The sequence below is a fragment of the Panicum virgatum genome, chromosome 2K (genome assembly GCF_016808335.1).
Source record: "Panicum virgatum strain AP13 chromosome 2K, P.virgatum_v5, whole genome shotgun sequence".
NCBI lineage: Eukaryota > Viridiplantae > Streptophyta > Magnoliopsida > Poales > Poaceae > Panicum > Panicum virgatum.
This window is the reverse complement of record NC_053137.1, coordinates 42,174,895-42,198,486: the sequence shown is the minus strand read 5'-3', so window position 1 is coordinate 42,198,486 and position 23,592 is coordinate 42,174,895. Positions and strand designations below refer to the sequence as shown.

The window sequence follows — 23,592 nt, the reverse complement described above, 5'->3', positions numbered from 1 at the left end:
TGCATAGTTATTTCCGGATGTGGAATTATTACTCATGCGAATATTGAGTCATATGCGTGGCTCCAAAAACATTTACTAAAGCTAATGTTCAGAAGCATCCTATTTTTGTGATCACCAATGGATATCTTGCTATGCAGAGAGCAGTCAGGGTGGTGTGACCTAGGGATGAAAACAGTTAGAAAAGATCGGCGAAACGCTCCATCACTTTTATAATTTTTTATCGAAAACGAAAGCGATACGATATTATTCGAAATGAAAACACTGAGCTAGGTAAAAAATAATAAATCATGCGGAAATTTAGATCCAACAGACTCTTTATCTAACTCTCTTCTTTATCTGGCTCGGCATCCCTTTACTCTTGCTAGCAAAAAATGGTGAAAAAGTCAACGTTCTAATAGAAGCATATGAACTATGGTAAATGTGGGTGAAAGGGTCTGTAGCCTAGTGGTTACAAAAGTCTCGGTAGCACCTGAGGTTCTGGGTTCGATTCTCCATGGGAGCGAATATTTTAGGATTTAACGACGTTGAGCATTAAGTGGTAGGCGACGTTCTCGTCGATAGTGAGGCGCCTGTGGTGACTTCGTCAATTTCGAGAATTTGCCGGCTCAGTCTTCGAAGATGTTCATAGGGGTAGGGTTTGCGCACGTGTATTCATAGGGGGTGAGAATGCGTACGTCGTAAGTGTCTGAGTTGTACTGTGTAATCTTAGAAAAAAAAACTATGGTAAATGTGGTGAAGTGAATTGTGCTCTCCGTATAAAACTTCTAATTACAAAGTTCGCAGCGATGCTTTAGTGGCATGAAGTAAATCAGCTTGTGCGCAACATTTATCCTGATTTTTTCAAATTTCTAAGAAAAATACTGTTTTCCACCATATCAAGTTTACTTCTTGTGTTTCTATTGAAGGTTTTTATTGGGGTTCTTCTTGGCTGCCATTCGCTGGTATGCTGGTGCCTTCCTTTCTATTCTTTGTTGCTCTGGACCACAGAGAGAAGCCTGGATTAATTGCGTGCACCGTTGTTGTGAGTATCCCATTTGTTCTGGACCCACGTCTCGTCCTCCCTTCTATATAAACCCACGCTGTCATCGCCTGCAAACCACCCCGAGCTCATGCAGTTTAACGGCCTTGGCTAATTTAAGAGAGATGAGTAAACAAACGGCGGCCTTAAGAGCGGCAACTCCTCAGTATCATGAGGGGCCTCCGGCTCCTGGCCGCCTTCCTCCTCCTCGCGCTCGACGTGTTCCCGCCGCCGCCGATGGCCGGGGCCCAGCTAGCGCCGGACTACTACGCCGACGTCTGCCCGGACCTCGAGCGCATTGTCCGCGACGCCGTGCGGATGTCCGTGGCGCACTCGCCGGTCGCCGCGCCGGCCACGCTCCGGCTCTTCTTCCACGACTGCGCTGTCAGGGTACTAATTGTTGATGCCGCCTTGTGATTACTAAATTGTCAATGCCGTGCGATCGATTATGATCGGTCTGCTTGTGATGAATCGACTAATTAAGGGCTGCGACGCGTCGATCATGCTCATCAACCCCGACGGCGACGACGAGTGGCGGAGCCTCGATGGCATCACGCTGAAGCCGGAGGGGTTCAACACGGTGATGAGCGCCAAGGCGGCGGTGGACAGCGACCCGCAGTGCCGGAACATGGTGTCGTGCGCCGACATCCTGGCCCTCGCCGCCAGGGACGCCGTCTTCCTGGTAATAAAGGTGCCGCTGGCTTTGATCGGTCGTCCTCGAGCTCACTTGCTTGTCGCGCCGGATCGTGATCGGGTCTCGAGTGCAGAGCGGAGGGCCGGACTACCAGGTGGAGCTGGGCCGGTACGACGGCCGGGTGTCGACTGAAGCCAGCGTCCTGATCCCCCATGGCTCGTTCGACCTCGACCAGCTCAACGGCTTCTTCTCCGGCCTCGGCCTCTCCCAGGCCGACATGATCGCACTCTCAGGTAGCTAGCTAGCAAGAACTAACTGCACGTGCATAATTACATAAGTCAATGTTACCAGCTACAGCTGCTAGCTAGAACACGCGAAGAGCATGCTAGCTAGTAGATTGCTAGTCACTTCATTACTTGCCAGATTGTTTGGTGGCGTCGTGTCGATCGTGTCCGCTGCTAACGGCCGTTCTTGCGTGTGGGTGTCCGTGTCGTGCGTCGTGGCATGCCGGCTCAAAGCAGGGGCTCACACGATCGGCGCGGCGTCGTGCGGCTTCTTCGGGTACCGGGTGGGCGCGGACGCGGCCATGGACCCGGCGTTCGCGGACCAGCTGCGCGGCAGCTGCCCGGGCGCCGCCGGCGGCGGGTTCGCGTTCCTGGACGCCGCGACGCCGCTGCGGTTCGACAACGAGTACTACCGGAACCTGCGCGCCGGGAGGGGGCTCCTGGCCTCCGACCAGGCGCTGTACGCGGACGCGAGGTCGCGCGGCACCGTCGACCGCTACGCCGCCGACCAGGGCGCCTTCTTCGACGACTTCGCCGCGGCCATGACAAGGCTCGGCAGGGTCGGGGTCAGGACGGCGGACGACGGCGGCGAGGTTCGCCGCGACTGCAGGTTCCCCAATTGATCGACCGGGGCTGGGCTGGTTCTGCTTGCGCGACAGTTTTGTACTTGGGGTCACGTACGTCGTGGACGTGTCGTGGCGCAAGTGGTGGTTGTGCCGGTCGGGTTGGGTGTCGGTGTTGACTTAGAGGTGCAGCAAGCTTGAGTTTTTTTATTTTTATATTTTTTTTGATTTATCAAAAATATATGTCGAGATTTTTTTTAAAAAAATGTCACCCAGCCGCCGGTTCATCCGGTGGAAGATTGTTACCGCCGGATGAACCGGCGGTAGGATCGTTCCGCGGTGGGCCGTGGTGGGCCGAGCCTTACCGCGGTTGAAACGGCGGTAGGTGGAACCTACCGCCGGATGATCCGGCGGTAAGGTCCGGCGTATTAAACCGCGCGCGCCTGTCCCCCAGCGCCGCCGCCCGCTCGCTCTGCCCACGCCGCCGCCAGCGCCGCCGCCCGCCCGCGCCGCCGCCCGCCCGCCCCCCGCGCGGCTCCCGCACGCGCGCCGGGGCGCTCGCAGCGCTCTCCCGGCCACCGCACCGAGACGGCGCTCGCAGGTACATTTTAAATTTTAATTTTAGTAATAATAGTTGGTAGATTAGAATTAGAAATATTAGTGTTTTTGAATATAGTTTTATGTGTAGAAATAATTTTTAGCGTGTAATTATTTGAATATAGTTTCATGTGTAGAAATTATTTTGTTATGTGTAGAAATATTAGTGATTCGAAAATAAATTATTACGATACAAAATCGTAGAACAGTAGGCTCTTCATGTGCATTTACACTCCACACTCCGGGTATCAGACCTTTGTGCGCCTATAAATACTCACAAGCTTGTGAACTCCCAGCACCACTCAAACACCAAAGCTCATTGTATACCCAATGTCTGGAGGTGGGTCTAGCGGGAAGAATTACTACGGTTTTGGGAAAGGAAATGTCGCGGGGTTTCTAGGGTACCCACAGCCGGGTGGCGGAGCGCACCCGCCTATTCCCTGTGAGGGAGTACTCGGGGAAGTACTAGGCGATGAGGCTGAATCTACGCTGGGACAAGGACTCAAGAACACAAGATTTAGAGTGGTTCGGGCCGCCGGAGCGTAATACCCTACGTCCACTGGGAGATGTATTGTTATTGGTGGTGTGTATCAACCTATCCTCTGCTGGCCTTCTTTCAGCCTGAGGTCTTCTAGCGGCGCTCCCCCCTTTTATAGATCAAGGGGGAACGGATACATAGGACGTTGACGCCCCGACAGGTGGGCCCAACGTGACTGTGGCTACCGCGGTAGCGAATCTTTTCCTCCGATAGGCGTACTGCTGCTCTTCTGACTCAGGGGGGTCTTCTCTTGTCCCGTCAGCTAGGTGCCCGTTGGAGTAGCGTAGCTTGCGGCGAGGCCTGCTGAGGCTATTATGTAGCGTCATAAAGGGCGAAGCCGAGCCGTCGTATCCATCTGTCACGGCAGACTGGCAGACGCGGCGTGGGCGGCGCCAGTGCCCCACTACCTTGGTAATACGCGATCAATAGTGTCCCCTGGCTAGTCAAACGCCTCGGCTTCTGCTATATCAATGCGGACGTCCCCCTACCGCAATGAATGCGAAGGTAGGTGGACCTCAATATGGAGACCAAGGGCCTCATACACGTGTCGGCCCCGGACCATCCTGAGGCGGGACGTCGAAACCTTCCCTTGGAGAGGGGTCCGATTGCTATGCGGGGGGTCCGGGACCCCATGAGGGGTCCGGGACCCCGCGGGGGTCCGGACTCCTCGGGAGGTCCGGAGCCCTGGCTGCTTGCGCTTGAGCGCCTGTCTCTCCTGGGACACGTGGCGTCCCCGGACCTTCCCCGGCCGTGGAACGGGTCCGGACCATTGTCGGGAGGACAGGACTTCGGACCGCAGGGGTCCGGCTGTTTGGTTGTAGTCAAGGATGACTACTAAGGCTCTTGCCTAGACACAGCAAGAGGGGGTACCCCAGTCCTGGGGTACCGACAGTGGCCCCCGGGCCCACCTCGGGAGAGGTACGAACCCGCGGGTGGGGCCACCACCGTGATGTGTTCCTACGCAACTTGATTGCGTTGGTGTGCTCTTGGAGAGTGCAGGCATCCCGGACCCCTGAGGCCGGTATGCCTGTTGCCAGGTTTAGGTACTAGAGCGCTCTCCATGGGGCGACGAAGGTGTAGGCTTAGGGTACGGAACCAAGCTAAGCGGCTACACAGACTTCGGATCGCTCAGGGAGCAAGCACCACTTCCCGGACCCGGCTTTTGTCGACCGTGGCGAGCGGTCTCCGCCGGAGCGGGCCACCGGAGTGGACTTGGAGTGACCGTGGCGAGCGGTCTCCGCCGGAGCGGGCCACCGGAGTGGACTTGGAGCAACCGTGGCGAGCGGTCTCCGCCGGAGCGGGCCACCGGAGTGGACTTGGAGCGACCGTGGCGAGCGGTCTCCGCCGGAGCGGGCCACCGGAGTGGACTTGGAGCGACCGTGGCGAGCGGTCTCCGCCGGAGCGGGCCACCGGAGTGGACTTGGAGCGACCGTGGCGAGCGGTCTCCGCCGGAGCGGGCCACCGGAGTGGACTTGGAGCGACCGTGGCGAGCGGTCTCCGCCGGAGCGGGCCACCGGAGTGGACTTGGAGCGATCGTTGCTGACAATCCGATGAAGCATGTTACCGGACCTCATAGTAAGGTGCAAAGAAACCAAGTCTTATACTAGAAGAGAGCCCGGGACCTCTAAAGACAGCAGTCCTGGATACTAGAGTACTTGTAACAGGGTAGTGAAGTACGTAAACTTAGGGTACATTACCAGGCTAAGCCACGCGGAGCTTCTCTACCCCAGGATACAAATATCACTTCTCCAGAGCAGGTCCTTAGGGGTCCGGACTGCCTTCCAGCTAGAAGGGGTGTCTTCACCTGACCACAAGCCAGCAACTTAACTTGGATTGTTAGCAATAAGGGAAACTCCGGTCAAGAGGAAAGAATAGTTAAACCAAGGCGAATAAATGTAATCAGGGTGGAGCCTAGGAGAAAGAAAATCTCCTTTATTATTGTGGTTGCCACGGTATACATCGGAGGTCGGGATTACGAGGTCGGACCTCCACCGCTCCGGACCGCTTTTGCCTGTTTGTGTGATAGGGCCAGAGGTCGGGTTTACAAGGTCGGACCTTGACCGCTCTGGACACACACGTAGACGCCACGCTATTACAAAGGAGAAAATCTCTCATTCCTTTCTTAGGAGTAACCTACGGCTGCATGCTATACAGCGTGTTCTTCTTCGGAGGTGAAGGCGCCCTGGACGTGCCTGAACCGCATCATCCAGCATCACCTCGGGAGCTCGGGGGACCCCTCCTCGCCTAAGAGCTGTCACATGCTTACATGGCATGAGACAAATTCTTTGGCTTTGAATGGAAGAGGCCCCCTCCCCCTGCCGTCGCCGTTGCCGATGGAAACCAGAGCCCTTGCGCAGCAGATGGACCGGTGCGACGCGTGGAGAAGTGCGGTCGTTCGCCGGCTTGTCCTTGGTGCTAGCGCCAGGGGCCCCCGCGCGAGGCGGCGGGGTCCTGTCTGCAGCAGCACCGAGCAACGCTGAGGTGGATCTCCGGTGCTGGAGACGGCAGGACGACACGGTCCACTTCCTCCGGGATGGCCGTCGGCTCCAGGCTCCATGTTGAGAGGAAGCCTTGAGCCGACACCATGCCACCGCAGAGGAGGTGTGGCCGTTGCTTGAGAGAAAACCTTGAGTCGACGTAGGGGCAGCAGCGCCCAGCGGCGCCTCCACTGTGCGCCGCTACGCCGGCTCCGAGGTGTCGCAGTGGCGACGCACAGCAGGCGTCGCTGTCGTGCGCCGCCGCACCGAGGGCGTTGCCGCGCCGGTGCCAAGACAGGTGGAGTGAGTGTGGCCCTGCCTTCCTTCATCTTCTTGCTCGTCGTTGCAGAGGATGAACACGGCCCATAAGCCCGAAGATCCAGCCAACGCCTGTCGTCCCCACGGTCGGCGCCAAAATGTCGCGGGGTTTCTAGGGTACCCACAGCCGGGTGGCGGAGCGCACCCGCCTATTCCCTGTGAGGGAGTACTCGGGGAAGTACTAGGCGATGAGGCTGAATCTACGCTGGGACAAGGACTCAAGAACATAAGATTTAGAGTGGTTCGGGCCGCCGGAGCGTAATACCCTACGTCCACTGGGAGATGTATTGTTATTGGTGGTGTGTATCAACCTATCCTCTGCTGGCCTTCTTTCAGCCTGAGGTCTTCTAGCGGCGCTCCCCCTTTTATAGATCAAGGGGGAACGGATACATAGGACGTTGACGCCCCGACAGGTGGGCCCAACGTGACTGTGGCTACCGCGGTAGCGAATCTTTTCCTCCGATAGGCGTACTGCTGCTCTTCTGACTCAGGGGGGTCTTCTCTTGTCCCGTCAGCTAGGTGCCCGTTGGAGTAGCGTAGCTTGCGGCGAGGCCTGCTGAGGCTATTATGTAGCGTCATAAAGGGCGAAGCCGAGCCGTCGTATCCATCTGTCACGGCAGACTGGCAGACGCGGCGTGGGCGGCGCCAGTGCCCCACTACCTTGGTAATACGCGATCAATAGTGTCCCCTGGCTAGTCAAACGCCTCGGCTTCTGCTATATCAATGCGGACGTCCCCCTACCGCAATGAATGCGAAGGTAGGTGGACCTCAATATGGAGACCAAGGGCCTCATACACGTGTCGGCCCCGGACCATCCTGAGGCGGGACGTCGAAACCTTCCCTTGGAGAGGGGTCCGATTGCTATGCGGGGGGTCCGGGACCCCATGAGGGGTCCGGGACCCCGCGGGGGTCCGGACTCCTCGGGAGGTCCGGAGCCCTGGCTGCTTGCGCTTGAGCGCCTGTCTCTCCTGGGACACGTGGCGTCCCCGGACCTTCCCCGGCCGTGGAACGGGTCCGGACCATTGTCGGGAGGACAGGACTTCGGACCGCAGGGGTCCGGCTGTTTGGTTGTAGTCAAGGATGACTACTAAGGCTCTTGCCCAGACACAGCAAGAGGGGGTACCCCAGTCCTGGGGTACCGACAGAAAAGGGGGAAGAAAGGGAGACCCCATAATATGGGAGGGGCCTCTTGGACCTGATTCCTTTCCGGAACCAGTGTTTGAGTTTCCGCCACAGCACAAGAGTGAATTTACCAATGAAACTCCTCTTCGACAATACGATAACCGTAGAGAAACGTGGCCAAAATGCAGACATAGTGAGGACTGCTTAGTGCAGATGTGCACCGACGGGATGGATGGCGGTCGGCGTTTCTTCAAATGCCCTCACGCATGGGTAATGCTCGGTTGTTTTATTTCTTTATCTTCATTGAGACACCTTACATGAAATTTGTTTTGCAGTCTTCAGATGCTCCAGAAAACTGTGGGTTTACCAGGTGGGTCGATCCTGCACCAATTGATTCAGTTCAGGAGTTCATCGAGTACCTCTAGATTAAGATATTTGATCTGGAGTGCAAGGTGTACCATTACGAGGAAGTGAGCGAGGGTAACAAAGATGACGAAGATGATGATACCAGCAATGCTGCCGCTTCACAAGATGAACCATGCACTATTCCTTACTGCAACTGCCCTTGTCACAAGAACAAGGGCCCTGGCCCTCTGGCACCACCGCCTGCGCAACCTGCAATGGGTGGATACTGCGGAGAAGGCTCAACGCAGTTTGCTACGTGGGGGTACGGCTATTAGGACTACCTAGTCCAAGTTACATGTTGCATCGTTGTATTTGTTGGGTTTTTTTAAATTACCTAAGGCAACGGGTTCTGCCATGCCACTGCATTTCTGCTGTGTGTTTCATTAACGTTGTATTATGATGTAATTCCTATGGTTAACATTGTGACGATTACGCCGGTACCGTGTAGTGTTCCGGGCGATGGGATGTGTCAGGGCAGTGCAATAATCACGAGTAGGTCGATGCAGTGACAGTACGACGAGTTTAAAGTGGGCGATGCGATGAGTAGGTCGATGCAATAATCCGTGTTTAAAGTTGTAGTAGTGAACGCTGTGGAGCGTGCGAGTACTGATGGTACGAGCAGTGAGAGGTCCTTTTGTTGTTTTTAGTGGAATGAGTGCGCACTGTGGAGCGTGCGAGTGCAGAACCGTGGACGACTGTGGAGCAGTGAGAGGTAATATCTGTGTTCAAAGTGCTTGGACATGCAAGCAGCCCTGTGTCTATAAAAGAGCACCTTGTGGTTCCTGAGAGCACATACTTGCAATTCAGTTTCCACTTTTTTTAATTAGCCCAACCAAACACCTATGAGCTTCTCATTCTCCCGGGCAGCTTTCCGTCGGGAAATGGAGGCTAATTTAGGACCCTCTCCTAACGATCCCAATAGATGTATTACAGATTGCAAGGTATGGCCGAAAGGTGTAGAGCCACCCGATTGCTATTGCCAAATGCGTTGTGTTCCGAACATATCTCGTGATTACGAGACTTTTGGCCAGAGGTATTGGTGTTGCAAGAATATCGAGGAAGTCCAAAAAAGAGGTGCAACATCACAGGTATAGATTAATTTGTAAATATGCTTTTATTATTTTTATTAATTTTGAATCGTTTCTTGTTTGTAAAAGTACGCTGGTGATGACACGCATACTCATTGGTGTCATTTCCATGAGTAGATTGACACATGGATCACTCATCGTGATAAGCAATATATGGAGTGGTTAAAGAAGGTGAATGAAGATTTACGCAAAGGCGAGCGTGCAAAACCATACATCGCGGGACGTGATAAGGCTACTGCCCGTGAATGATTTATGTTGTACTGCTCCGTCTGAATAAATAATGTAACGTTTGTTCGAATTACCTAAGGCATGTTAGGTTTAGTATTGGACCTCGTTACCGTAGTTTGCAACAGGTCCTGACATGCCATGTCATGTGTTCTGTGCGTTGAATTGTGTGGACCACTATTTAATTTGTGTTCAATGTTTGAACGGTGATTGTTTTCATTGTTTTTATTGTGTGTACTGGCCGATATATGCCAATGGAGTTGTCATCGTGTCGGTCTGAAAAGTTTATTTGTAGGGCAATGCTTCTGAATAATTTAGTTGCAGCTAGTACAAATTACACAATGTCGATTAAGTTGACATTGAAATTACAATAACAATTGCACTGGCATGTACATGGAACACGCTAACGTCGTGTTCCATCTAGACCTAACATGCCTTAGGGAATATGAAATTCGAACATTACATGATAGTCATCTACTGAGTGCACCGAGGATACTTCCCCTTCCTAATAGCCTCGGGTCCCGCCTCCTACGCACGGCGGGCCCTCTCTCGCTTCCTCTCCCTATCAGCTTCACGCTCCTCCTCCTGCCGACGTTCCACTTCTGCGAACCTCTTCTCGATCTCTTCTTTATCTTTCTTGCGCTTCTCCTCCATTTTTTCCTCTTGCAGCATTTGCTACCACCTTTCCGCAGCCCACCTTGCTTGGCGCTCAACGTATTCCTTAGCTTCGGTCGAATGCTCCGTGTCCAGCCACTGTATGAAATCACAAAGAGGTGGTGGACTCTATTTCCAAGCCGAGTTAGAATTAACATACTGAACTCCGAAGGCGCAAACTAGATAGTGCGAGGTGATACCTTCGCTTTGTCCTTGCCGTAGCGCTTTGGCGGATCGTACTCGTAGTTCTCACACATGAAGAACCTCCTGCCGAAGTCATCGCCCAAAACTTTGGACTCCATCAGCTTGCACAACGAACCGCAGAAGCACATTGGAACCTGCACTCCTTGAGGCACAGGTTCTCTAATCTTGTTCCACGGAATGTAGGTAGAACCAGAGGAAGACATGGTGGCCGTGCGTGGATGGCTAAAGACTTCGTATGAGATGGTTATTTACTTCATATGAGATGGGGCGATGTTTTATTTATAGATGGAGCTATTTGGTCTATAGGCATGGTTCACGCATGTCTATCGTTTGAAACGGCGGTAAGTACTCCCACATTTTTAATTATAGTGGGGGTGCAGAAGAATCTGATGCAAGGTGACAGGACATCGAAATCGTAATTGAAACTCATGAATATCTCATGAAAATATATTTTCACAGACTATTAGAGTTAAATCTAATTTGTATACATTTTATAAAAAAATTTCCCTAACCTCCGCTATCTCTATTATTTTCTGAAATATCTCTAAACGTAAAGAAAATAATTACAGTTCAAACAGTCTTTAAAATAATTATACAATTAATTATAGCAGTGAAAGATTATAAAACAATTAAAAATAAAAAATAAATTGTGGGAACACCTACCGCTGTTTCAAACGGCGGTAGGGTGCTGCCGTCTACAGGGCAGCTACAGCCGGCTGCTACAGCCGGCTATAGCCGGGCTACAGCGCGGCAGTAGCACCTACCGCCGGTTGGTTTGGCGGTAAGGAGCTACCGCCGTTTGATCCGGCGGTAGCTTCCATGGGCCGTGGGCTGATTATCTTACCGCCGGTTCATCCGGCGGTAACTCCTTACCGCCAAACCAACCGGCGGTAGGGGTGACATTTTTGAAAAAAAAATATAGCCGCATATATTTTTGATAAATCGAAAAAAAATATAGAAATAAAAAAAATTCCAGCAGGCTTCGTATCTTTTGGGAAGATATGGGCCTGCTGGGCTGTCTGGATTAAATGTGGTGCGTGGTATGTACATGACAGCCCATATAGTTTGGTTATTTGTTGGGTCGTTTGATATTGGAAAAAAATCCTATTTACCTCCATGGACTATAGGCCAAGTTTACATTTCCACTTTGAACTCAAAAACCGGATATTTTGCCTCCTCGAACTTGCAAAACCGGAAATAAGACCTCTCTGAGTGGTTTTTCTTAGTGGTTTTCCTCTTTTTCTTTTATATTTATTTTATATTAATCTTTGAAAAATCATAATAAATCACAAGAAAATCATAAAATGGAAAACTAAATTTTTTTTGGACTCCACAAGATTAGATCTATGCATTTAACATATTATAATATATAACTTAGTAAAAATGTATTTTTAATTTTAAATATATAATTTTCTATAATTAATTCATATATACATCTTCCTTTGTCAAATTATAGTGAATTTTTTATGGTGAGCTAATAATTATATTATTAAGCTTCAGTAAAAAATTCATAGTCATTGGATCATTTATTCTTAACAAACTGAAGAGTCTGGTATAGCTTGGAATTAAACTCCTGAATATCCAATGAGTATAAAATTTTTACTACAGTTCAATAATTTAGTTATTATAGCACCATAAAAATTTCACCATAATTGGACCATACAAAATGTAGATATGAATCAATAGTAAAAAAATATATATCTAAAATTTAAAATAAATTTTTTATTAAATTTTATCATATCATATTTTTACTGCATAGACCTACTCATGTGGAGTCCAATAAAATTTGATTTTCTATTTTATGATTTTTTTTTGCTATTTACTATGATTTTTCCAAAGATTTATTCAAAATAAACATAAAACAAAATTAGGAAAACCACTAGAAAAAACCACCCAGGGAGGTCATATGTCCGGTTTCACGAGTTCGAGGAGGCAAAATATCCGGTTTTCGAGTTTAAGGTGGAAAAGTAAACTCGACCTATAATTCAAGGAGGTAAATATGACTTTTTTCTTTGATATTCCAAACCTAATGGTTGGACCGAGCCGGCCCATCTGTCTCTTTGTGTTTTTTGTTTACGTAGGAGTGCGCGACTACGTGGCCGGACAATATATGTCCTATTTAGTTTATGGACTTAGCTAAACCCGCCGTAAATTAGCCCACCCGTACGGCCTTCCCGTTTTTAGAAAGTCTGCAATACACCACAAGGCAAGTTTTCTTTTTGGTAAAAAATTATTTCCGCTACTTTTTTCTTAAGCACGTGGAGTTGCATTGGGCAAAGTGTGTGAGTGCTCGTATATGGCCTATATATCTGTTTTCTACTAGAACAATTCAACATTTTATTAGACTTATTAGATTCGTGTCGTAATTTACAAGCAAATTATGTAATTAGTTTTTTTATTTTTTCTAAATTTAATACTCAATACATGTAATATTATCATTTGATATGATAGTTTTGAAATTTTAAATTTTGCAACATTCCGACGTGGTGAATCAAACGAGAAGATGAACTTGGCACTGATTTCTCAAGGTTGCAGCAACTCATGTCATGTCCGCGGTGCGGTGAACCGGCGAGGCAGCAGAACGCGTGCTTGGAAAGGGAATGGCATTGACAGGTAAGTGGGGCCAGCGCTAGCCGCTAGCTGCACCGGTAGCGGGGTCATCAGTGTGCTTTGTCCGGTGGGTTGGTGTGCCCGCCTTTCGCAATTAACAAGGCGCAGGCAGCAGCCCTGACTCCCTGAGCTACCACTATCAGGCTAGTAAGTGGGGGGTGGGGGTGGGGGGGGGGGGGGGGGGCGCCGGCGCAGTCAAGTTGCCACGTAAAAGTTTCTGCGAAATTTTTTCTCTCCTTTGACTACTAATTTAAAATATTAAATAAAATCTAATTACAAAATCACCTCCACAACATCTGTGTAAATCGCGAGATGAATTTAATGAGATCTTTAACCGTGTGATTAGAGGATAGTTATTATAGCATCAATGTAGCAAATGATTAATTAATTACCGTTATTAGATTCGTCTCGAAAAATTACATCTATCCCTGAAAAATTTTTGCAAATAGATTTTATTAATACTCCATACATACGAGATTTTTTTCTCAAAAAACGTGCACATACAAATTAAGTAACCAAACACCGCCACGGACGGACGAGGCCTCGCCCAAGGGCGCGAGGACGCTCGCCGTGTTGGCGGCCACTGGCAGTTACCACATGCCAAAGCAAAACGCGAAAGCAGCGAGGCAGGCAAAGCGGGGGTGCACCAGCACCAGATTAGGCGCCGCGGGCTCTGTCCGACTGTTCCTGCGGCTTTCCTTCCCATCCACGCCCCGCCCTCCCTGCCTTTTTGACCCGGCCGCCTGCCCCCAGCGGTGGCGAGCGTATCGTACAGAAACAGAAGACTGCGCTGCTGCTCTCGTCTAGGAGTAGTCGTATCGTATCGCACTCGCACACGCCGGCGGGCGACGGGCGGCACGGCACGCCCGGGCCCGGCGGTCCAGGGCGTGGCCGAGGAGGGGCCACCGCTATCCGTCCTCGGCAACTTGTAGGCGGCATTGATGGCTGCACGCTGCGGCGTTCGCGGCCCCGTCCCGGAGATCGCGTGCACCGTAGCAGCAGCAGCTACTCCTACCTGCTACTGCTAGTACCAGGGTTTAACGTTCTCTGGCGGGAAATCACTCCCGCGCCCGCCTTCGGTCGCGCGCGCCCTCGCCGCCTGCCGCCGTCTCGGTCTCGGTTCAAAAGTTGAACGCCCCCGGCGGGGTGTAAAGAGGAGGCAGCCAAACTCAGATGGCCCGATCATTTGATTGGCCAACTTCGATTACCAGAAGATCACGTAGCGACGCAGACTCCACTCTCATCAATCCACGGTTCGCCCGCCTTGGGGCCACGCTCGGATGCCGCGAGATGATGAGATCCGCCGCATGTGGACCGCATCCGCTGGTGGGAAAAGGATGCGTCCCCGTACGGCATCACATCACCCCCGCTCGCCGTGACGCCCATGAAAATTCCTCACGTCCCCCTGACGGCCCTGACCAGCGGCCGGTCCACGAGCGCTGTCGCTCTCGGATCACAGCGAAAAAAACCGTGCCCCCACGATCCGCGAAGCTTCGCGCCGTCGGCTAGCGTGCAGCGTCCACACGATGGAGCACGCCAGTGATGCGATGCGAGAGGTGTGGTCTGAGTTCGTGTTCAAGAGAGAGATGAATCGTCGCGCAACTGGCCGGGCATATACGGAATATACGGCTACTGGATTGTCTAGGGACCATCCGTCAGTCAGATCACGCCTAGTAGTCGCCTAGATGGAGCAAGTCGGCTTCTTCCCATGGTTAACCTTACCGGTGGGAACCGGTCCGGTTTGACCGGTAACCGGTCAAACCGGTCCGGACCGGTTCCGGTTCCGACCGGTTCCCAACCGGTCCAAATTCAAATTTTGAATTTGAATTCAAAAAAATGAAAAATTCTCAAAAAATTCCTAAAAATATTTCAAGGTGTGATGAATCTAATGGTGTCAAATTTTCTCAAAAATTCGTTCATTTAGTATGGTTTGCGGAATTTATAAGTTAAATAAAAAAAACGTGCATACGAAAGTATACAAATACAATGTAAAAGTAGTATAAAAAAGAGTTGGAGGGTTCATTTAGACTAAAATATGTTGTACAAACATTTATTTAGTATACTTTGTGGGCATTTGAATTTAAAAAAAAAAAAGAAAAAAATTTGAATTTGACCTGTACCAGTCAAACCGGCCGGTTACCATCCAAACCGGCCGGTATAGCGGCCAAACCGGCCGGTATACCGGTCTAACCGACCGGCATACCGATCGGAACCGGTTGAACGGGGAAGTTTGAATTCAAATTTGAATTCCACCGGTTCCGACCGGTAACCGGCCAAACCGGACCGGTATACCGGAACCGGAGGCCGGCGGTTACCGGTCACCGGTCGGATACGTGAACCCTGCTTCTTCCTCCTCAAAAAGGAAAAAGAAAGATGAAGCAAGTCTGATGGAGACTGTGCTCCGCTTCGTGATGCTGGCCAGTTCATGAATTGCGCACAGCCCGTAAGGTCCAGCTCAACTGGATCACACGCCTCGCGTGGGCGCACACATCGACGTTGGACGGATGATACGCAACCGATTAATGAACACTGAACGGCGTGGAGCTTTTTTGTGCTTGTGGGAGAGAACGATTACTGAAACTGAATCGGACGCGGACGGTTTGCTTGCTAAATTAGCAGACGGACGGCTGCAAAGTGTGTCTTGCTCGGTCATGGTTCAGTTCAAGATATCGGCAGCCTGGGAACTTTTGGTACACTCATGGTCATGGCCAGTTCATGACTCGAATCAGCCTGTGTTCCACCACCCATGGTACGAAACGCTACCAATGGTGCGTGTAATACAAGTATAGGATGTCTGCGTCCACTAACTTATGGGTATGGGCTTCATCAGACCATGCGAGTAGTACATCTTAGGATTACGATAAAATGTCAGTTTATCATTCATGCAAAACAAAAAAATCTGTGCTCGTGGATTAACACAGATCTCGCCTGGAAGCAGAAATAGCACACAGATTTTTTACAACCAGATAAAATATATAGCACTAACAATAGCAGTTCATCAGATTACAGGTCCTCGACACCGCGAGCTAATTTTACACCATACTAGAAATAATAATATCACATCATGCTCCGCTGTTCATACAACCCGTAGAACAGCTGGAGCAGCAGCACCACCTACCAAAGAAACAGAGCTAGTACAGCAATGGACACTTGACCGGCCGGAGCCACTGACCAGTGACCCGACCGACCACCGGGAGGCGACGGACACAAAAACGCCGGCCCTCCCATCGGCTGGTTCTCCCATCCGGGAACCAGATGGGACCCCTAACAGAGATCTACAACTCACTGACACCAACACCAAAAACGAATCCTGACTGAAACATCTACACAAAACGAACGGGATTAGAGCTAATAATCCACTAGTGTGCCCGCGCGAGATGTCAAAAAAACCATCTGCGCAACGGCCGTTAAGCCTCAGCTGCTGCTGCTGCAGTAGTAGTAAGGAGCCAAGAAGGTGGTTAATTTAATTGGCGGCGAGGAGGGAGTCCCAGTCGATCTCGTACGACGGGTACTTGGCGAGGGCGAAGCCGGCGGCCTCGTCCCACGGCGCCTCGCTGAAGTCCAGCTGCTGCATCTCCGGCACCGCCGACTCGGGGGAGGCGGACGGCGACGGGGACGGGCACGAGGACTCGGCGGCGGACTCGAGGCAGGACGAGGACGCGTCGTCGGAGGACGGCGAGGAGCAGTTGCTGGTGGGGGCGGAGGACGTGGCGGCGGCGGGAGCGGACTTCTTGGCGCCCTTCTTGGATGCGGCGATGCTCTGGCAGAGCTGCTGGAGCTTGGCGTCGACGGAGGCGTGGAGCGGGCCGCGGGAGGCGGCGTTGTCGGGGAAGTTGAGGCGCGCCGCGTCGCCGCGGAGGCGGTAGGCGGCCTGGTCGTAGGCGAGCGCCGCCTCCTCGGCGGTGTCGAAGGTGCCGAGCCAGAGGCGGGTGCGGTTGCGCGGGAGGCGGATCTCCGCCACCCACTTGCCCCAGTGCCGCTGCCGCACGCCGCGGTACAACTTCTGCGGCCGCGCCGGGGCCGCCGACGAGACCTTCATGGGCTGGGCCCGTGGGCCCAGGACGGAGGAGGACTGCGCCTGCAGGTGGAGGCGGGCTTGGATGTACTGCATCTGGGCCGGGCTTAGCTGGCCCGCCCCCTCGGCCGCGGCGGCGAACGGGTACCCGCCTCCGTAGGCGGCGGCGGCGGCGGCGTGGGGGAAGGAGAAGGGCGAAGTGGGGCTCAGCGGGTGGGGGTGCTGGAGAAGCGGACTGGACTCGTGAGGAGCTGAGGCATCCCGGATAAAAGGCTCGAGTGCTCTCATCAGCTCCTCCCCGGACAGATCTATAGCGGCAGCCATCTAGACTACTGTAGCAGATCTGAAGAAACAAAAACAAACTCTTTTTTTTGTTTTTTTTCTCTCTAGCAAGCAAACCAAGAACAGATCAGGCAGAACCCAGCAGCCGCAGTAAAAACAGGTGGCCTCTGGTGGTAGATCTGCACACGAACTGGCACAAGGGAGGTGTGGAAAAAGAACCCCTCTTGGCTACCGAACTACTAGCAACCCAGACTTGCTACTCAAAACCAAACCGAAGAAGAAACAGCAGATCTGAAGCCCGGGATCGAAAAGGCCCCGGGTCCCTCGCTGTCTGCTCGATGGAGACGAAACCAAGAACCAAGAGAACAAACAAAAGGAAGGGGGGAGGAAGAGGAGGAGGGGTCGGGAGTGCGAACTTTACCTGCGACGCGCGAGAACTCGCTCAGATCTAAAGCTTACCTCGCTCGAACTCACTGGAACGGTGGTGGGTGGCCGTCGCTGGATGGGGGGGGGAGGAGGCGGATTTGGCTGTGGACGAGTGGGAAGATGGGGGGACGAGTGGGAAGTGTTGGTGGGGCGGGGAGGAGGAAAGGAGGCGCGGGGAGCTCATTTATAGCCAGCCGGGCCTCGCTCGCCGTTTCCCCATTGGATTTACCGCGCTAATCCACACTGTCATCGACGTGGCGGGGTAATTTTGGAGCAGTGATTGCGGATTACTTCGCCCTTACTCCTCCGATAGGCCCTTTTCAGGGGCGTGTCAGCGATGATGATGGGCCCGTTCACTGACCGGCGGGCCCCGCGGTCCGCGGTCCGCGGGCCCCACGTGATGGCATAGTTGCACGGGGGCGCGCGGAACGGAATGCGTTGGAGCTGCGACGGGGGGTGCCGTTGTGATCTGCGCGTTCGACCAGTAACGGAGCGCCACGTATGGGTGCCCGACGGCTTTGGTGTCGGTGACGGGATTACGTGTCAGGAACCCGTTGGGTGGTGATGGTGTTTGGCGTGCGACGGCAGGCAGCCTCGACCCCGCCGCGAATATGCTAGAGAACCGATTTTTTTTTTCAACTCGTTCGCAAGTTGTGAAGGCGTGTCTATTTCTATAATACCCCCGGAGGATCATCTGACACTAAACATGGCGTTTAGTTCCCAAAAGTGAAAATTTTTGGTAGTCACGTCAATGTTTGACCAGATGTCGGGAGGGTTTTTCGAACACTAATTAAAAAACTAATTTCAGAACTCACTTGGAAACCGCGAGACGAATCTTTTGAGGCCTTTGACCGCATCATAGCACATGTGGGTTACTGTAGCACTTATGGCTAATCATGCACTAATTAGACTCAAAAGATTCGTCTCGTCGTGTACATCCAAACTGTGTAATTAGTTTTGTTGTTTAATTACATTTAGTGTTTCATACATGTATTTAAAGGGGAAGTGAAAATTTTTTGGTGAAAATTTTTGTAACTAAACGGCCCCTATGAATCGCTCGCGAGTTGTGAGGGCGTTTTCTGACTTTTCTAACCAAAACGTCCACGGTGAATTGGTTTCTTCTTTTCCCATATCGAATAGCTATTCTCTTCATCTTTTTCTTTTCTTTCTTTTTTTGCACTGCAAGTTAGTTGACCGGTAATACTTGCTTGCAAACCTGTGGCACGTCGTCAAGAACCATGCGTGTCGGGAAAAAAAAAGCCGTGTGCGCGGCGTTCCTGTGGGCGCTGGCCGAGGACCAGACCACATGCCGTCTGCCTCCTCCACGCCGCGGGGCTCGCCATGTGACGCTGCTGCTGCTGCCGCTGGCCGGAATCGCGTGCAGCGCGCGCGTCCTAGCCATCCGCGTAAATCCATCGTCGCCACTTCGTGATTGCTCCTGGGGCTCGCGGCTCTTTTTGTGCGCTTGTAGTCTGAACCAGAGTTTTAAATCCCGACCGGGACCGGTATCCGGACCGGTTCCGGTTCCGACCGGTTTCAAACCGGTCCAAATTTAAAATTCAAATTCAAATTTTAAAAAATAAAAAATTCTTAAAAATACTTCAAGTTGCGACGAATCTAATAGTATCAATTTTTTTCAAATATTCGTTCATTTAGTATACTTTGCGAGCATTTAAAGTTAAATAAAAAAACGTGCATACAAAAATATACAAATACAATGTAAAATATGTTATACATTGTATTAATGTAAAAGTAGTACAAAAGAGGGTCCGAGGGTTCATTTAGGCTAAAACATGTTATACAAACATTCAGTTAGTATACTTTGCGGGCATTTGAATTTAAACCAAAAAGAAAAAAAATTGAATTTGACCGGTTACCACTAAAACCGACCGGTTACCACTCAAACCGGACCGGTAAACCGGTCAAACCGGTCGGCTAACCGGTGGAAACCGATTGAACTGTCGTTTTTTATTTGAAATTAACCGGTCTGGTTTACCGGAACCGGAGGACGGCGGTTTAGTCAGACCGGTTGGTAAAAAAAATTGGCCTGAACCTGCGTGCGGGCGTGCGGTTCGAGGCCTCGCTGCTGCGTGTCCGCCGAGCTCATACTCTATATACTATTGGCCCCGGAGAGTGAAGCATGTGAGGAGCCGGACGCCCTGGCCTGCCACGTGCCCCTGCTGCGTTGAGAAGGGGAAACCTCCCATGGAATGAGGCGCGCGACGACGGCCCTGTTTTTGCAGCGCCCACGGGCTGCGGCTGCCGTACCGCCTTGCCCCCTCTGTCAGCTGGGCCCAGCGGACAGTCCTTGACCGGGCGAGGCCGCGCGTGCACGGAAGGGCACGCCCGCGGGGCGTAGCAGCGAGGAGAAGACGGGCGGGCTAGGGAGCAGCGAGGAGAAGACGGGCGGGCCGGGGGGCGTGCTGAGGTGCGCCGGCGCGTGGCTAGGCCCGGAGCCGGGGCTGGGGGGCTGGGGTGCCCCGCGCGGCGAGGGTGGGCGAGAAGACGCACGGTGGCGGGATGGACGCTGTGGGGAAGGGAGGAGACGCGTGCGCCGGCTGCGGCTGCAGCCGCTGCCCCGGCGGCATCTCCTCCATGCCAAGCGCCGCGGCCGCGTCGCCGGGGATGAGGGTGGCGGCGTGCGGATCTGGAGGGCCGCGAGGAGGGCGGGCTCGACGGGGAGCACGGATATGGAGGGTGGTGAGGACGGCAGGGCTCGATGGGGAGCACGAAGAGGAAGCCGCGGATAGCGGTGGCATCGGTCAAGGCTCAGCATGCGCCCGCGCGTGGCGCAGCACAACGGCCGGCGGTGAGAGCTGCCAGGGAGGGCCGGAGCGGAGCAGGGAGCAAGCGCATGGCGTGTTCTGGGATGGGACAAAACTCACCCAAGGAGCGGACGGGCAAACGACGCTGCAGGGAGGTGGCGCGGCGAGCAGAGGCGACGGCGGGCGGAGCAGCTCGCCGGGAAGCCTGCAGGGTTGGGGGAAAAAGGGGTAATGGCCGGAACGGATTGAGGGGAGTGTGAGGAAGATTTGATTGCGAGGAATTTGAGAAGGGCTCACCAGAGATGACGAATCAAAGATGGCCGGATTTGGGGAAGAAGGAGGTGGCGGCTGCAATGGGGAAGAACAGGAGAGGGGCTAGGGTTTAGGGGCCGGCTTGGGGGAGCGGGCGGCCGGGCACGGCGGCGGGGCAGAGGTGCGGCCATGCTGGCCGAATCCGCGGCTGCCGGCGTGGTGTGCCGCTCCTGCTGCACAATGGTGCACGAGGAGGAACAGGGGAGGCGCGGAAGGGTGGAAGAAGACCCTGACGGGTGGGTCCGGGGTCACGGAGAGACGCAAAAAAAATGGGTGTGATTCAAAATTTGAAAACAAGGTCTTCCCTATGTCTAAAAATCGCCAAAATTTAACATAAGAAAGACAAATTGAGGAATAATACAACACAATAAGAATCACTCAAAAAAACTTTGTAGTTTAGTCTCAGAAAAAAATTTGGTTGTTCTTAAACTTTCAAAGAATTTTGCGGCTTGGGTAAAGGGTCTTAAAATTCCGCAAAAATATTTTAAATTCGATATTTGAATTATAGTATTGGAATAAAATGTTGGAGCCACAGTTGCATAGCAAAAATTACACTTCCTTCACAAGCATTCATTTGCACGAGCCAAATAAACTCACGCCCTCTAGCATACCTCTCTTTCTGCTATGCATACATCAACTATTTTGCTCCATATTTTTAAATGGGCGCTATTATTTTCCTCCATATTTTCAAATGGGTGCAGTGTAGCGCGCGATTTACCTAGTTCCTTCTAATCTCCCTGGGCAACGACGCGGCGATGAGCCCACGACGGGGGTTAAGTTTAACCCTTGGTTTTGCTAGTTAAAATACAAGTAAAATGAACGATCGGTTCTTGAAGTTAGTTCTTTGGACGCCACCTCAATCTCCCAAATTTGAAAATGCACATTTAAATTTCTAAACTTATTAATCATTTTTTTTGAAAAGAACTTATTAATCATTTCGTATGAGCTTCAAATCATGTTACATGTTTTAAACCGTCTATACATTCTTGTCACGGACCTGCTACGCCGGACCACATGTTAGGTCCACCTATCTTTTTTCCCCCTCATAATATCTGTCTACCAATCGCATCTCCTCCGCCTACTTGTCGCACCAACACACCAGACACCTGGGATGGCAATGCGTACAAACCCGTCGGGTATCACTAATCCAAACCCGCACCCGCCAGAATAAAATCGTACCCGTTAAAAAACCCATACCCGTCGCGGGTATGATTTCATGACCGTACCCGTACCCGTGCGAGTTTTTTTTACCCGCGGGTTTCCCGTACCCGATAGAAGAAGCAACAAAATTTAATAGAAAACATAAACAAATACACAATGCATTATAGCCAAATGAGTCTATGAATAGGTAATCATCGATGAGAATGGAAGTACATGAGCCTAAGTCTCTCTTAGCATGTGATTGGACTTTATTTTGATACAAAACCTTGTGACATTAGTATTTTAGGTTATATGTCGTTGGGTTTATTGTACTCACGGATTTGTGGGTTTGGGTACTTGAAGAACAAACCCGCACCCGCAAACCCGACGGGTACGAAGTTTATCTCATTAAAAAATCAGCGGGTATAGAATTTAGTCTATACCTGCACCCTAATAGAGCAAAAACTCATCGGGTTTCGGGTACCCGTTGCCATCCATAAGACACCACTCAGCCGACTCATTGTTTTTGCTGCTGCTCTGCGTTCGCCGATGAGTGGGCAATCCGGCAACGTCGCCGCGATGGCGGAGGAGGAGGGCGGCGGCGGCGGCGGCGGCACCAAGGATGGCGTGCGGTCGGGGTTCCGGGAGAGCTTCCGGTGGGTTCTTGCTCCGGGTTCCTGCTCAACCACAGCGACGCCGGCGGCTACTGCACGGTGAACCTGCTGCTGTTCCCACGGTACTGACGGGGCGAGGAGCTCCTCCTTCGGTGGATGGAGGTGAACGCCTTCACCGTCGTATTCCGCACCGCACCCACGGGGTAACAAGCTGGCCTCCAACTGCCAGGGTGGTGTGATTTGGGTAAAGCATACAATAGACTGCTTATCATTTTCTGCTAAGTAAAGAAAAAGCAGAAAAAGTGGTGAGAGTCGTGGAGGGGAGTTCAGACTTCAGAGTGCGTGAACACTGGGGCCCTTTGGGAGGGCTCCGCCCCCGCGGGCTCCGGCTTCACCCTACAGGAAATACTACTGTAGTTATACTGTTCTAACTACAGCAAAGAGCCGCAATGAAAATCAAAGTCCAAAATGAACTTAAAAAAAGGTGGAGCCGGCGAAACCTCGGCTCCGGCTCCGGGTGCTACAGTAGCCACACAGTGCGCTACAGTAGTGGAGCCGGAGCACCCCGAAGCTCTCCAAAGGGGCCTGGCTTTCCAAACAAGGGCGCCGTGGGTGCTAATAAATATGCTATGGATGAGGAAATTTGAAATTCCTTTTAAAAAAAGCAATTCAGATGTGATAATTTCTGCTACGCTCTGCAATTGCATGAGTCGATTAAGCACAAATTATTCAGACCGAAGAATTCCCTGCTAACAAAATAAATTAGGAAAAAATATTTTGAAAAAGAAGTTACATAGTATATGGAGACGACATAGATTCATGGATCTTGAAAAGTACCACCAATTATAAGGGGAAATAAGGATTTGGGATGCGAGGATCGAGTCATCGCGGGGATCTCTTGATCTGGCTGTTGCCGCTGCTTGCCAGCTGCTGGGTCTTTGCGCTGACCTCATGGTCACCACCTCGCGGCGTCGCGCCTGCCTTTCGATTGCCGCCCGCGTGGCTGCCGCCAGCTGTCCTAGGGTTTCAGGGATCAGGAACCGCCTAGGAACGCCAGGAGAGGTCGAGCTGGAAGAACGACGCGAGTCCTCGAGAAGTCGAGAGGCGGTGTGGAGCAGTGTTCACCTTACCGGCGGTAAATCGCCGGTTACCGGTGATTTTTACCGTTACCGTTACTTGGCGGCAACACTTACCGGTAGCGGTAACCGGTGTTTTCCGATTCAAAATTTAAAAATACAAAAGTCAAAAAACGGTTACCGCTACAGTAAAAAAGGTAAAATCTACAGTACAAACGGTAAGGT

The 23,592-nt window shown here is 51.9% G+C and overlaps 2 protein-coding genes across 2 annotated transcripts; one reads left to right on the top strand and one right to left on the bottom strand.

The window, feature by feature from the left end:
• The first annotated feature begins 1,130 nt into the window (after window positions 1-1,130).
• Window positions 1,131-2,646, top strand: LOC120696044 (peroxidase 45-like). The gene is made up of 4 exons (XM_039979205.1): window positions 1,131-1,408; window positions 1,503-1,700; window positions 1,786-1,945; window positions 2,174-2,646. Exons 1-4 carry the CDS (start codon window positions 1,190-1,192, stop codon window positions 2,557-2,559), a joined length of 963 nt encoding a protein of 320 aa, XP_039835139.1. The 5' UTR covers window positions 1,131-1,189; the 3' UTR covers window positions 2,560-2,646.
• A 13,043-nt stretch (window positions 2,647-15,689) lies between these two features.
• On the bottom strand, window positions 15,690-17,610 carry LOC120677854 (ethylene-responsive transcription factor RAP2-4-like). Its single transcript, XM_039959060.1, has one exon. It carries the CDS (start codon window positions 17,074-17,076, stop codon window positions 16,201-16,203), a length of 876 nt encoding a protein of 291 aa, XP_039814994.1. The 5' UTR covers window positions 17,077-17,610; the 3' UTR covers window positions 15,690-16,200.
• Between the last annotated feature and the right edge of the window lie 5,982 nt (window positions 17,611-23,592).